Source organism: Canis lupus, chromosome 3 (genome assembly GCF_011100685.1).
Source record: "Canis lupus familiaris isolate Mischka breed German Shepherd chromosome 3, alternate assembly UU_Cfam_GSD_1.0, whole genome shotgun sequence".
Classification (NCBI taxonomy): Eukaryota; Metazoa; Chordata; class Mammalia; order Carnivora; family Canidae; genus Canis; species Canis lupus.
This window is the reverse complement of record NC_049224.1, coordinates 82,768,607-82,784,481: the sequence shown is the minus strand read 5'-3', so window position 1 is coordinate 82,784,481 and position 15,875 is coordinate 82,768,607. Positions and strand designations below refer to the sequence as shown.

The 15,875-nt window shown below is 38.5% G+C and overlaps 1 protein-coding gene across 1 annotated transcript; it reads left to right on the top strand.

Annotated features, from left to right (window-relative positions):
* The first annotated feature begins 733 nt into the window (after nt 1-733).
* On the top strand, nt 734-2,086 carry LOC119876162 (syncytin-1-like). The gene has a single exon (XM_038533705.1). It carries the CDS (start codon nt 734-736, stop codon nt 2,084-2,086), a length of 1,353 nt encoding a protein of 450 aa, XP_038389633.1.
* Nucleotides 2,087-15,875: the final 13,789 nt, after the last annotated feature.

Below are 15,875 nucleotides of genomic sequence, written 5' to 3'. Positions count from 1 at the left end.
AACGGGCCGGCATTTATCTCCAGTGTGACCCAACAGGTGGCCGAGAGCCTCAACATTACCTGGAAGCTGCACATCCCCTACCACCCTCAGTCTTCGGGTAAGGTGGAAAGGGCCAACGGGCTACTTAAGGCTCAACTCACTAAACTTACCCTGGAGACTCGCCTGTCGTGGCCCACACTGTTACCTATAGCTCTCACCAGACTCCGGGCGTCCCCCCGAGGACCATCAGGTTTGAGTCCCTTTGAGTTACTGTATGGTCGGCCCTTCCTTATCAACCACAACCTCCCGGCCATTCCTCCACCTCTTTTATCCTATCTGCCTTACCTTACCCTCCTCCGGGCCCTCTTGAGAGCCCATGCTGATGCTGTCATTCCGGCCCCGACCGACAATGCCTCCGAGGAAGCCTCTCCACGAGACTTATCCCCAGGGGACCAGGTCCTTCTCAGAAATCTGCAGCCAGGATCCCTGCAGACCCGATGGACCGGACCTCACACGGTCATCCTCACCACCCCAACCGCGGCAAAATTGCTGGGACATACGGCATGGGTGCACATCAACAACCTTAAACGGGCACCCACAGGTATCGAATGGACCTCCCAGATGGTAGGACCCACCAAACTCTGCATGGCTAGGGCTCCTTCTCATACTTCTCCTGAGCCCCCCGATCCAAGCGGTAGAATGTGATTGCATGAAAGGCAGCGGTACCTCGCGCTACTTTTCATCTTATACCCACATGCCCAGAACTTGTTACTCAGGGAAGACACCCATCACCTGTACTTCAAGACATGCCGAAGGAACCTTTTGGATGTCTGAACTTTCTCAAACCAGCCGATCCCCTTGCAGCCGGTACCCCAAGACTGGTAAAGTATGCTGGACTTATCTAAGCCATGTGGGCCTCTCTGATGGGGGGGGAGTCCAAGACCAGGCTGGCCAGGAGCAGACCCGACAGAGGGTCATCCACCAACTCCAGACCTCAAACCAGTTGACCTATAAGAGTATTTCCCTTGATGACATCAAGAAAGTTCCCACCACCGAGCAGCTAACGACAGCCCTCCTAAATTCCAGCTATAACTTATGGCGAAATTTCTCCAAAACCGGGGACAGCAACTGCTGGATCTGTTTTCCCTTCTCTACACTCTCTAATATCGTTGGAATCCCTCTCCCAACTAATTGGACGCTCCCCAACTCCACGATCACCAATCAGACAGTCCATATTGGACCTATTGGGGGGAATATACCGATCATTAATTCCTCTAACTCTCTCACTCCTGCAGCTGCCAACATTACTAATTCCTCTCTTCCATACTGCGCCCCCTCGGGAATATTTCTCTCATGCCCCCAGGGCACTTACCGTTGTTTAACTGCTAATGATTCCCTAGACTGCACGTTTATCCTCCTGTCTCCCTCAACCAACATTTACTCCGATTCCCAGCTCCAGTCCACATTATTTCTCCAATACCGGAGAAAAAGGGCTGCCTTTCTCCCCTTTCTGATAGGAGCAGGAATAACTACTGGGGTCGCTACAGGAGTGGCGGGAATGGGAACTTCCATAGACTTTTATTATAAACTTTCCCAAGCTCTGAACGATGACATGGAACGGATCGCTGACTCCCTCACGGCCCTACAGACTCAGGTCACTAGTTTGGCAGCTGTTACCCTGCAAAATCGACGGGCTCTCGACCTTTTGACCGCCGAAAAAGGTGGAACCTGTCTGTACTTAAATGAGGAATGTTGCTATTTTGTTAATCAATCAGGTATAGTTACTTCCAAAGTTAAAGAACTCAGAGACCGAATCCAGACCAGGCGCCAGGGCTCGTCTTTCTGGGGCCTAGACCCCCACACTTGGGTAACATGGCTACTCCCTTTGGCGGGACCCCTATGCCTAATCCTTCTTCTCATCTCTGTCGCCCCTTGCTTGTTTCGATGTTTACAGGAACGCCTGCAAGAACTCACCCGGGTATCTGTCAACCAACTTTTACTTCACCCATACTCTCGCCTGCCCACATCCGACTACCCCTACAACGACGCCCCACCGTCAGCAGGAAGTAGCCAGAGCAGAGTCGACGCCCCCGACACCATTATATAAAACAAAAGGTCGGAATGTTGGGGCCAGGCGGGAAGGGAAACTCCTCAAGATGGCGGATACGCCAAAATGGCTGAAGTTCCTGTCACCACCTCCACTTGGGATGACAGCTTGAGCAGACCCTTACACCTCTCCTTTGGACTTCCTCAACCGAACCCAATGCCCTTCAAACCCCAGAGGAGGAAGTCACCTTTGACTGGTCGAATTGCAATCCTTCCTTTGCATAGTGAGGGTCACTCTGACTGGTTGGATTGCAATCCTTCCTTTGCATATGAGCCAACCAATAGGAAACCGTTCTGCCTTACAACGTTATGTAAACCCCCTACCACCTTGTCTTGGGGCGACTTCCTCGACTCACTCTCTTTCCCCCGTGAGTCGGGGAACCTCGCCCGAGGGTGCCTGCAATAAAATCTGTTCTTGGACCCTCGCTTGCCTTGGCGGTCTCATTTCCGTCTAGTTACTAAAAAAACTTAACAACAAATACAGGACTAAACACTCTCTCCACATGTATACACACCTATTAACCCACTTTCCCATATTTGGCATCTATATATACCCCAAGCAAATATAAATCAATGATTTCTTTCCTACCCATTTGAATAAGAGCAGGAATCCTGCAGACAAGTTCTCAAGAACACCACTAGATATAATGAGGGGAAAATGTACTGCCATCTTGTTAATGAGCATGTCAAAATACACTCCTATAAGATGTCATTGCACTCTCAGAAAAGGGCTGCAAGAAGTAGTCAACTAATTTTCTTACTAGCTTACAGTAGATAGGAGCTTGTAATGACTTGGGTAACGACAATGAAAATCCAGAAATTTTAAACTGCAAAGTCCCTTAAAACTGCTGTTTTATTTTTTTTTCTTAATTTCCTTTTTAAAAATCTTTTTGTAATCTATTTCTTTTTTTAAAGATTTTATGTATCTATTTAAGAGAGTGAGTAAGAGAGAGGGAGAGAGAATGGGCAGGAAGAGGGAGAGAGAGAAGCGGACTCCCGCTGAACAGAAAGCCCAATGCAGGGCTCCATCCCAGGACCCTGGAATCATGACCTGAGCCAAAGGCACATGCTTAACTGACTGAGCCACCCAGGTGCCCTTTATAATCTATTTATGAAGATAATTTGCAAACTAGTGTACTCTCTATATATATTTAAAGCCAAAAGATAAGTTTTTACTAGATTGAGCCCACTTCACTTAACAAACACAACTTTTTTAACATCTTTCCTTACTAACAAAATAGTTTTTATTTAACAACAGACTTTCCTCATTATTCTTTTTGTTAACATTATACACATTTAGGGGATCCCTGGGTGGCGCAGTGGTTTGGCGCCTGCCTTTGGCCCAGGGCGTGATCCTGGAAACCCGGGATCGAATCCCACATCGGGCTCCCGGTGCATGGAGCCTGCTTCTCCCTCTGCCTGTGTCTCTGCCTCTCTCTCTCTCTCTGTGTGTGACTATCATAAATAAATAAAGGAAAAAATATATTAAAAAAATAAAAAAATAAAATTATACACATTTAATCAAAAGATTTATTTGTAAGAATCTATTTCTAGTTGCATCACCTGAAATAGGGGAACCTTAAAGCATAATCTTTCTAGTAATAAGATGGCTACCCAAGAACCAGCCATATCTTTGGTCCTTCTTGACCTTCAAAACAATTCAGTTCTGCAACTCTTCTGATGTCTTGGCTGAAATAATCTTTTAATTTTTTGAAGTAGATAAGAAAGCACCTAAAATGACCTCCCTGTGTTCTCATCTCTGAAGAAAAATTCTTTTACATCCTAACATCATTTTTTATTTCCCACATCATGGCAAGTTTTCCTTGGGGTAGCAAAGCTCAACAAGGCAAAAATATAAATTGTTTCGCTTTCTAATACATACAAATACTAGTCAATATGAAGTAGTTGAAACTTAGAATTAAGAGCATAGAATATGATTGTACCTACTGAATGAGATTTTTACTCCACCACTGCAACTGTATAATTTTAGGCAAGTTACCTAGGCTTTTTCTGCCTCATTTTCAAAAATCTACTTATTAGAATTAATAATAATTAATTAAAATTAATTCTAATAAGCATTAATAAGTTAGTATATATTAAACGAGTTAATATTTGGAACAGTGCCTGGTACATAATAACTTCTCAGTAAGTGTTAACTGTTATTTTAAATACAGAAATCTTTATTATACAAAAGTAGGGATAGGCTATCTTTAAAACACATAGCAGTTAAAGGAATTTAGGTGCCGAATAACTATTAATTCCTTCTCACCCTTTGACCCTTCTCCACTTAATAGCAAATATCATTTGAAAGTTAATGTACATGAAATCTATTTTGTAATGGTTTGTCTCCCTGAAACAACTGTATTACAAAGACCCTTCAGCAATTGATCAGATAAGCTCTTATGTGCTATTTCTATGCTAGATTTAAACATATTAATATATTCATTTATTTACATGGATAGTTTGGGTGAATATAAAACAAATAATATGTTTCTAGATTTCTATTCAACAAGCATAAAAATATTTAATTCCAGGGGATTAAAATAAATCCAAGTTTTCATATGTAGGCATATGTATACATAAGACACTCTTAAGAATGTTACAAGCATAGCTAAGCTATAATAAATCACCCCTAAATGTCAAATTCCTCAGAGAGGGGAATTTTTCTCAATGTAAATTGCTCTTTGCTCATGGCTTGGAATTCCCAAAGAAGACTATTCTAGGGTCCAGTGGGGGAAGCTCACATCCATAAGTCATTGATTTCCAATTCAGATGAGATCGGGTGCATTCAGGGTGCTATGGCCGTAGACTGGATTTCCAATTCAAACTCTCAGGAATCAAGGTCATCTACTTTGGGAAGAAAAATGCACAACAGTTAGTGATTTTCAGTTAATTTTTTGTTCAGCTCCTATAGCATACAAAGCCCAAGACAAGATATGAAGAGCATACCATTTGAGAATGAAAGTGAGGGATGGATTTAAAAGGTGAGAAGGCAGAATTGGGGTGAGAAGAGGTCAAACACATCTGATTTGGCCCATTCAGGTTACTTTTTTTTCCTTTTCTTCCATCTCTTATGGCGGATGGTGTCTATAATGCTCAATCATAATAAGATAATTTCCAGTTATTCTGTACTTTTTAATAATAGTGACACAGGTATTGTCCTTACTTATTCAACTACATAAGCTACTGCCTTATGATTATAACCTAACCTATCCTGCACAGGTAAATTCTGATAGGCACTCAAAAAAATGTTGCTTGATTCTTTTTTGTTTCTTTTTTTAGATATTGTATTTATTCATGAGAGACACACACAGAGAGAAAGGCAGAGACACAGGCAGAGGGAGAAGCAGGCTCCACGCAGGGAGCCTGACATGGAATCCAATCCCAGGACTCCAGGATCACACCCTGGGCCGAAGGCAGGTGCTAAACTGCTGATCCACCGGGCTGCCCATGTTACTTGATTCTTTCTTTGGGGTTGGACTTTGTTCATCTTTATTACTTATCTAAAACAATAAACACATGTATTTCCTTTTCATTACTTCTACACCACGTTAATCATTTGACTTCTAATATATTTCCAGAAACAATACTAAATAACACATTGACATTATACTATGCCCCAATTAAGTCCACCAATCAACCTATTATATTGTATGGAGGAATAAGTTTATCAGTGAACTTCTTTGAAGTTAGGATCAGTACCACTATACTAAAAGCACATATTTTCAAATGTGCATAGAAGTCTAGTGTTTTAAAGATCCCATAAAGATCTTTATTTAGCAAGTTTGTATAAAGTTCTTAATATGTGAATAAGTATGTTAGTGATAAGTATGTTACTAAAATAACATTCATTCTTCATTTAAATTTTATCAGACTATTTTAAGTATTATCTCCATTTAATAAATGAGGAAAACAAAGTACATAAATATTAAATATCTTTGGGACACCTGGGTGGCTCAGTGGTTGAGCATCTGCCTTCAGCTCAGGTCATGATTCCTGTGTGCTGGGATCGAGTCCCACATCAGGATCCCTGCTCAGCAGGGAACCTGCTTCTCCCTCTGCCTATGTCTCTGCCTCTCTCTGTGTGTCTCTCATGAATAAATAAATAAAATCTTTAAAAATATATTAAATATCTTGTCTAATTCACTGGTAATATAAGATTGAAACCTTTAGGTCTATACCTAAGGGTCTCAGGTCTTTACCCTTAGGTACTATACCTTGCTGCTTTTCTATCAGCCAATAGTAGAATTGAATATTATTCTGGGAGAGGATCTTGGTGGTCAACTACCTTCACCACTGATCCTAGGTCAGTCTTTAATATGATTATAAATTTAATGGTTTTTAAGGAAATCTTCATTTATGAGGATAAGAATGATATCTATCTTTATCTTGTTGAATGATTAGTTCTTGACCTAGTATCTGGCAAATATTTGATGTTCTATAATTATTTATTAATTGAATGAATAATTGAAAAGGATGAATGAATACTTCAGAAAAGGTATTTATCCAGTTTTCTGAAACATGACTTATGATGGGGAATTCATTAATTCAAAAATCAATCTACTGCAAAAGATAATACCTCCTAATATGACAATATAGTAGTCTTTTATCTTTTAAATTTGACTACTTTTCTTGTTTTACACTATATATCTCTTACTAACGAGGTCATGTAGTTTATCTGCAAATAAATCTGCTCAAGTCTACTTTATTTTTATTCTTATACCCGTTATTTAACCCATTAGAAATATTTGCAATGACAATTCAGTACAGAGAAATGGAAGTAAGTCCTGGGAAAGCTGGATTTGGGATTATTGGAGATTTCGTTTTCAAGCATCCAATCTTATTTTCCAGTTAAATATGTTCCCCCCAAATTCATGTGCTAAATCTTAACCCCAGAGATGATGACATTAGAGTCATGTAATGGTCTTTGGCAGAGCCCTCATGAATGGGATTAGTGTTCTTATAAAAGAAGCCCCACAAAGCTCCCTAGCCCCTTCAGCAATGTGAGGACACAGAAAGATATTGGCAATCTGCAACCCAGAAAGAGACCTTCATCTGAACCTGACCATATTGGTACTCTTACTTTGAACTTTCAGCCTCAGGAATTGTGAGAAATTCATTTCTGTTGTTTTCAAGCTACCCAGGCTGTGATGTTTTACTATAGTAGCCTGGACAGATTAAGATACCCACACATTATAATGTATTGTCTAACCACACAAATTTATATTTACATATCACATCCATTCATTTGTCCATTCATTCAGCAAATATTTCTTTTAAGTATTATGATATGCTGGAGATACAGTAATCAGGCAACAGACTGCTCTCATGGAATTCATTAAGAGGAAAAAATGTTTGCAATATCTGAAATGGCAATATGATGATGGGAAAAATGAGCTACCTACATCAACCTAAGACATAATTGAATTCTTTCCTTGACACTATAATAGTAATAATAATAATAATAATAATAATAAATAGTAAAATAGTAAAATTCAAAAATTTCCTTCCGTTTAAGATTGTACCATCTTATTTTTCATCTTTGATCATCTTGTACTACCTAGCCAAGTTCAGGTACTACTTCTATCAAAGAAGGACAAAGAGGAAACAAGGTTATTGTACAAACTGAGTATATATCTAAGCCTACTTGAGATTGGACTGATGCTATTTTACATTATTTGCACGGGAGGTGTGATTGTTTTCACTACCTTTCTGAGCCTCTATTCTACTTCATAAATTTGTACAAATTGTGTCCTTAAAAAAAAAAATGGATTTATTTATTTATTTTAGAGAGAACAAGCAAGAGCACAAGGGGGTGTGGCAGGGGGAGAGGAAGAGAGAGAACCTCAAGCAGATTCTGCCCTGAGCATGGAGCCTATTTTGGAGCTTGGTCTCACAACCCTGAGATCACGACCCTGAGATTGCAACCTAGGTGGAAACCAAGAGTTGGAGTTAATTGAATGCACCCCCCATGCACCCCCCACTCTATCCTTTCCAAGGGCACCCAGTAAGTGGGTAGGAGTGGCAACTGATAGCCAACTTCAGGTTTGCTTTCCACACTATAAGCTCCAGCATGGGGCTGCACCAGCCTGGAAGAAGGACTCTTCCTTATACTTGATCATCCAAAAGGGAGCACATTTTTGCTAATTGGTCTGCCTAGAGAAGATTCCTTTTAGCATTGTATCCATCTAGATTGAGCTTTTTTTTTTCTTTTTTTGAAGGATTTCAGTAATTTGACAGAAGGCTAGCACAAGCACGGGGAGCAGGAGAGGGAAAAGCAGGCTCCCCACTGATCAGGGAGCCTGATGGGATGAGGGGCACCATCCCAGGACCCCGGGATTTTGACCTGAGCCAAAGGCAGAGCTCTACCAAGTGAGCCACCCAGGTGCCCCAAGCACTTTTTTTTTTTCTAATACAAAGTTACTTTGCGGCCTAGTGGTAACTCTATTGAAATTGCCACCTTTTCTTCCAGAAGCTTGCCCAATATTCTCACTATCTCTATCCCCATTTTAATGCTGTCCTCTGAATTGATTGTTCAGTAAATCCTCCTGGAAGTAAGTCAGTGTTTTAATTAACTCTCATATATTTACTATATATAGTTAATATATAAATATATAATCTCCAAGTGTATGTTTTCTTCAAATTGTTCCTATTTACCTGTTCATGTGTATGTGTTTTATGTTTTTCCTTAACAAAGCAGTGGCCTAAAAATAGGGTGGGATACAGAGAAGTTAGACCGATGAGGAAACACAGGGCCTGGAGTGGGAGCTATGCAGAGTTATAATTTTCTGCATTTGTATTTATACACTTGGATCAGCATGGAAAGAATGGAAAAGTCATAGATCTTATATAACAAAGTTTCCATTATAAACATGGTGGATTTTTAATCAACTAATAAGCTTACTAGCTGAATATGCTTCATTATTTGAAATGATAGGAAAAATTATGTAACTGAATTCATAAGGGTTTTTTAAAAGTATTATTCAGTGTATATATAGATCATGAAAGTCTTAGCAAGCTGCCCAGCAGATAGAATTCAAAGTCATCAGTTACTTTAAAATCACTATGCACAGACATTGCCATAGAGAAAGGACCTTACAGCTATTGGATGGTAGGCTGAGTGTTGATTACCCCCAGCCCTCAGTTTACACATCCTACAACCAAATAATGCACTGGAGCTCTTCAGTGATCCTTCCAAACTTAAAATTCTATTGTTTCATAGTAAGGAATGGTAAGCGGGAGAAGGGGGTGGGGGGAAGTGAGGTTGAGAGCTGAGAGAACAAGAAAGTGACCAGGATTTTGATTTGTCTAAGACGAGGTATACAGAGGTATTTTAAACTGCTAGGGAAAAGTAAAGTCTGTTAAAAGATAAACTGAGGTGTGTCAAAATTCTAAGAGTTTATCTGAGCAAAACCCATTCCAACCGGGCAGCGCCAAACCAGCAGTAAATAGGAGCTTTCCATGCACACAGGAGCTCCTGGGAGACACCTTTAAGGAGAAATGGTGAAAGTAAAACAAGTAAATTATTGTTTGGCTGTAGCTTCAAGCCCAGTTGGCTATTTGTGATTTGTAGTCTTGAGGCATTAACAAGGCTTACCTTTTGTTTGTTTATGCTGGTCACCATAGTATTAGCCCCCCGCCACTCATCTAAATGGCCTCTTGGTTTAATTAATTTAGCAATCCTTGATTAAAACAGTGAGAAGACGAATTTTATAAAATAAAGGATCACTTTAATTGCAGGCATCTGCCCATGTCACCAAGTAAAATGCAGATTACCTAGTATGATTTATTTGAATTTTAAAATATAACTCATACTAGATATAAATTGAGCATCTTAAAATTAGAGTTAGTCCTGCATAATCTATGCTCACAGGCTTGAGAGTATATGCTCTTGTCATTACTTGTGGAGGAAATCCCAAAAGATACTTGGGAGTCAATGACTTGCCACCGTGATTACTAGGCCTATTATTTTTGGTTGTCTCATCAGCAGTAAGATTGGACACACTGTAATGAATGTGAGTTAGTCGAATCACATTGAAACGAATTTGGAAAGCTGTCCCCTAAAGTTTCCCTGCCTGATTTTTCTCTTTCTTACTTGTTAATCCCCAGAAAGCCCTGCACATAATTATTCATGTGTAAAGGACAGAAGAGATGGGATTGTGTGAGAGAGGACGTTGGGACTGCCTCTAAATGTCTCATTTTGCATACCTAAATCAGTTTCGCCCTGCATCTCTGGGAGTCATCAGGAGAATAATTGAAATGTTTTGGAAACACCTACCCATTTCAAGTTGCAAAGGCTTTATTACTTTGGCAAGTGCTCCTTTGGCTACAGCAAATCTAAAATGTGAATTGGAGAAATGTGTTAGTGTTTGCAAAATCCATGCTGCTAAATTGTTTCTTTAAATAAAATCGAAGTCAGCAAAAATGTGATTCTACAGCTGCTGTTTCACAGTGAGTTCCACTACTTATCAGATTTGAAGAATTCTTAAGCTTTTAAAAGAGAATCCACTTCTGTTTTGTTAATGATTCCTTTGTTTCATATTCACAATGAAAAGAAAACGAGGTTTTACAAATCTTTGACTTTCTTGGAAGTTGACGACCCTGGGAAAAAAAAAAAAAAAAAGAAGAAGAGCAATGTTCCTGTCTGGGACATCTATAAAGTCAAGCTTGAATTTTTTTGCACGGAATTTATGTGAATATTATATCAAGCTTTTTAAAAATGTGGTTGGCACTAAGTCTTTGGTTTATTATAAATTGGTTTCCACATGAAATGCTTTATATAGTATAATAAATTGATTGCCACTGTATATTGGTTTGTGTTTATAATATATTGGATTGACTGAATAATAAATCTTTCTTTTCAGCAATTACTTTTATTGGTGTGAGTAAATTATATTGGTTTCACAGTGAGCCAAAATGTTTTGCATCTAAATTATGCTGTCTTGGTCAGGTGATGCTGAGTTTAACATTTAATTTAAAGATTGGAGGAAAATATATATGTGAATATTGCTTCTCTTATGATAATTACATCATTTTTTATAGATAACAATAGTTAACTCCAAAGTCTCATATTAAAGTTGAAGAGATCTGAGTTATATAAATCTTTCTGTATTCTGTGCCAGTTTGTGTTTGAACGTTTGGTATAGAGAATGTAGAATGCTTTTTATTGTTATCCGAAACTCTGATCAAGGTGTGTAACACACAAAAGATCCCATTTCCCCACAATGTAAGATAGAACATTCTAAGAATTATAGCTTTACAGAAATGACGGCAATTTCTTCAACTCTTAAGATAATGAGTCCCTAATACACAATGGTTGTGTTTAATACCAATATGATATTGTATTACGATTGGAATTCTCGTGCTTGTTAGAAGTCTGGTTTTTGTGGCTTTTTGAGGTCTTTCAAATGGAAAGATTCTATCATTTTCTCCAGTTTATACAATTCTAGAATTCCTTAATATCACTACTTATTTAATTCTTGCAACTAGCGGTGATTAAGCAGCTGCTTTGTGCCTTCAAATGGCTCACAGTCTAACGCAGTAACTAGAGGCAGATGTGGAAGCAAATGACTTACAATTGGAACAAAGGAGGAAGTACCTGTGATGAGGGAGCAAAAGTTGTCAGTGTGGTTCGGAAGATACTGAGTTTGAGGGTAAGACTGGACCTCCAAGGAGACCGGCCAGTTGGATATGAGGTCTAGAGATTAGGTAAGAATCTGAGAGTGGAGTTGAAGACTTTTGGCAAGCTGAAGGTTTAATAGGGCAGGAGAGTATAAAGGGAGGATAAACACAAAGGGTAGGGGACTGGAGATAGATCTTTAGATAATGCAGACAATTAAGCCTCAGCCAGAGGGAAAAAACTCTGTGTGACATCGGTAATTACCCCTTCATACCCATTCTTCTGTATTTTGTGTCAGCAATTCCTTCAATTGAGCTAGGCTCTTAGCCACCCTGATGGAAGCGTATTTCAATGTGACTAAGGGCCTGCCAGTGAGATAGGAAAGGAAATGAAATATGCAACTTCCTCATGTCATTATTTTTTAAAGATTTTATTTCTTTGAGAGAGAGAACAAGGGCATGAGCAGGCGGTGGGGGAGAGGGACAAAGGGAGAGGGAGAAGCAGACTCCACCCCAGGACCCTGGGATCAACCTGAGCCCAAGGCAAATGCTTAATTGACTGAGCTGCCCAGGCACCCCCTAGATGTCATTTTTATAAGGAAGTTACTTCTGCTCCATTCTCCCTTTACGCCATTCCCCCTGGCTAGGAACTGGCCCATATCTGATGGCCCAGAAAGAAACTGCACATGGAGGATTCCAGAGTTAACCTGGTTCCAGGTACTTTCTCATGGAGCAGTGCACTGTATCTACTCTGAACTACCAATCTCTAAAGTTGGTGCTGAAACTTTTGTATCATCTTTAAGTTCTGTTTTTTAGGGGTCCAAGTTTGCCACAATTTAAGTTGTTCTCTAAATAATGCAAATATTTAAGAAAAGAGACCGAGCCACTGTAGCACCTTGAAACGCATATGGTAATCTGAAAGTATAAAAACTAATTAGGCTTGCTTTTTTAGGTCCATACTTAAACTTTTATTAGATGCTATTTTGGCATGACATGTGGCCAGGATAATTTTAAATCTTTTAAAAACGTATCAGTTTCTTTACAGCCTAGTGTAAAGGTCCACCAAACTAGCCGTGCATCAGAATTACCTGGCAAACTTTTAATTGCTCAGAATTTCATGCACATCCTTGAGGGAATCCTGATTAAAATCTATAAATAAAAGTTAAATATTTATAGGCTATGTTGCAGAACAAACCCCACTGATAGGTAGCTTGCCAGAGAAGATTCTTTGGAGCAGCGTGTTATAAAAATAGACAAAGATTTCCTAGACAAATGTAACCCATGATGGGTTTGTGTGGATGGCAATAGTAATGTGTTATAAAATAGTATTCAGGGCAAAACATAAATAGGAAAAAGAGACTCACTTTATATAAAGTTGAATTCCCATAAAACATATTAGTCAAGAGACACTATCATTAAGAGTAAAGAAAGCATCACATTTAAAATGTAGAAATTGGGCAGCCCGGGTGGCTCAGTGGTTTAGTGCCACCTTCAGCCCAGGGTGTGATCCTGGAGACCTGGGATCGAGTCCCACATCCAGCTACCTGCATGGAGCCTGCTTCTCCCTCTGCCTGTGTCTCTGCCTCTGTCTCTCATAAATAAATAAAATCTTTAAAAAATAAAAAAATAAAATGTAGAAATTATTTAACATATAGGGAAAAATCAAAACGATGTATGCACATGACACTTCAAACTCATAAAAATAAATTGATCATACACTTAATCAGTAAATGTAGATCAAATGTTGAACCCTGTGAACATAGACAACAATCTATGTGTAGCCATTTAAAGAACTAATTAAAAAGAAGTTACCAGATAGTACATAATATTTTAAAAAGTGAAAAGAGAGGGAGACAAATCATAAGAGACTCCTAACTCTGGGAAACGAATAAAGGGCTGCGGAAGGGGAGGTGGGCAGGGAGATGTGGTGACTGGGTGATGGGCACTGAGGAGGGCACTTGATGGGATGAGCACTGAGTGTAATACTATATGTGGGCAAATAGAACTTCAAAGGTAAAATGAAAATTTTTTAAATACTTTAAAAATGCCATTCTGTACTCTGGCTATAGCACAACCATTGATTTTAAACTTATGGTTTTAGATTTATAAGAAATTTATCAAATCATTCTTTTATCACTCTTGCTTTTTTTAAAACATTTATTTGAGAGAAAGAGCGCACAGAGGGAGAATGAGAGGGAGAAGCAGACACCCCACTGAGCAGGGAGCCCAACGTGGGACTGGATCCTAGGATCCTGAGATCATGACCCAAGCCAAAGGCTGACACACTTAACCCACCAACTCACCCAGGTGCCCTTCTTATATGCTTTTTATGTGGAATTCTACTTCATTCAAATTGGCTTCTATCTTTCTCTACTCATCTATGAACTGTGTGCTTAGTTTTACTGTAGTGAAGTGATTTTTATGGTTCCTGGGCCCGATGGTCAGCTACATTTACCTGAAATATTTTTTTTAATAATGATTTTTCTAATAAGCATGGTTAATTTTATATGGTTAAAATTACTACATACGATCATGAATTTATTTATTTATTTATTTATTTATTTATTTATTTATTTATTTATTTATTTTTAGACATTTTTTAAAAGCTTTTATTTATTTATTCATGGCAAACACACAGAGAGAGAGGCAGAGACACAGGCAGAGGGAGAAGCAGGCTCCCTGCAGGGAGCCCGACGTGGGACTCGATCCCTGGTCTCCAGGATCACACCCTGGGCTGAAGGCGGCGCTAAACCACTGGGCCACCGGCGCTGCCCATGATCATGAATTTAAATTAAATTTCTACAGTTCAAAATTTTCACTATGACCCCAAAATATGATATTATATTTCAGGCTTTTACAACAAGATTTTTGTTGTTATACTGCCTTTGCCAAAACAAAAAGAAAAACAAAAAACAAAACCAAACAAAACAAAACCAAAAAACTTTTCAAATAGGGATTTTTGAATTTTCAGTGAGGTTTATTTTAACAAATGTACAAGCAACACTGACATTCGTTTCTGAATTGTCATATGTTATTTTCGATGACTTTCTTCATCTTATTAAACCCTTCCCTTGAATGAAGTCATGTCAATCATACAGTCACTTTGATTGGAATTATTTGAAATATTTACTCCTAGGATCAAAAGCCTGTGTCTCTACAAATGTTAAAATTATTTGTGAGAAAATTGACACAGATTTAGTTATCTAAAATCATATTACTAAAAGCCCATAACTGCTACTTAATAAAATAGTCATTAGCCACAGGTGGGTATTAAATTTAAATGAAATGAAATGAAAAACTCCCATTCCTCAGTCTCATTAGCTGCCTTTCAGGTGCTCGATAGCTACATCTGTCTAGTGATTACTGTATTGGATAACAGATACCGATAGATACAGAATATTTTCTTTGTTGCAGAAATGTTCCTTGGACACCCTTTCCAAAAATAAACCTTTTTAGCAGTCCATTTGTCCCATTGTCTTATCCTAAATTTTAAGTCTGTATAATACAAATTATTTTTTCTGTGGAACATTTTGGCTTTTTGAGAGGGAGTATATTATGTAATGTCTCCTAAATTTATATGACTATAGGGTCTTTACATATTCTTTTTAGTTTTGAAGAGTCTCTTAGAATATCACATGTGAAATATGTTATTCTAACAACTACCAAAGAAATAGGAAGACTTTTAAAATATGTTTTGGAAAACATTTGCATAGACCAGGTCAAAATCATCAAGACGTTTATATTGCACTCATTTTAGGCTATTATGATCTATTTTATAAAATGCTGCATTATTAGTGATCTTTCTAAATACTATAGCCTTTAGCAGTATATATTATCGATTAGAAAATGAACTGCATCAGATAGAAACCAATTTATCACAATAAATTACTATTCATTAAGTACATAGACGATATTTGTAGTGGGATATAATAATGATTTGTTTCAATTTACAGAATCAATAAGAATAGAACATTACTTACACATCTTCTGACCAATTCATGCTTCTCTCTCTCTCTCTCTCTCTCTCCTTCTCTCTCTCTTCTTAAATTTCCTCAAAGGTTAGTTCCTCATGAAATCTTTAACTTTTTTTTTTCCAATGATGGCTAGGATATTTCATCACTTTCAGTAGCGAGTAGTTGCTAAAATCTTACTGTGTTTTGGACAAGATACTA

Excerpts from the sequence above, each read along its gene's own strand:
- LOC119876162 (XM_038533705.1), top strand. The coding sequence starts at position 734 with ATGCCCAGAACTTGTTACTCAGGGAAGACACCCATCACCTGTACTTCA.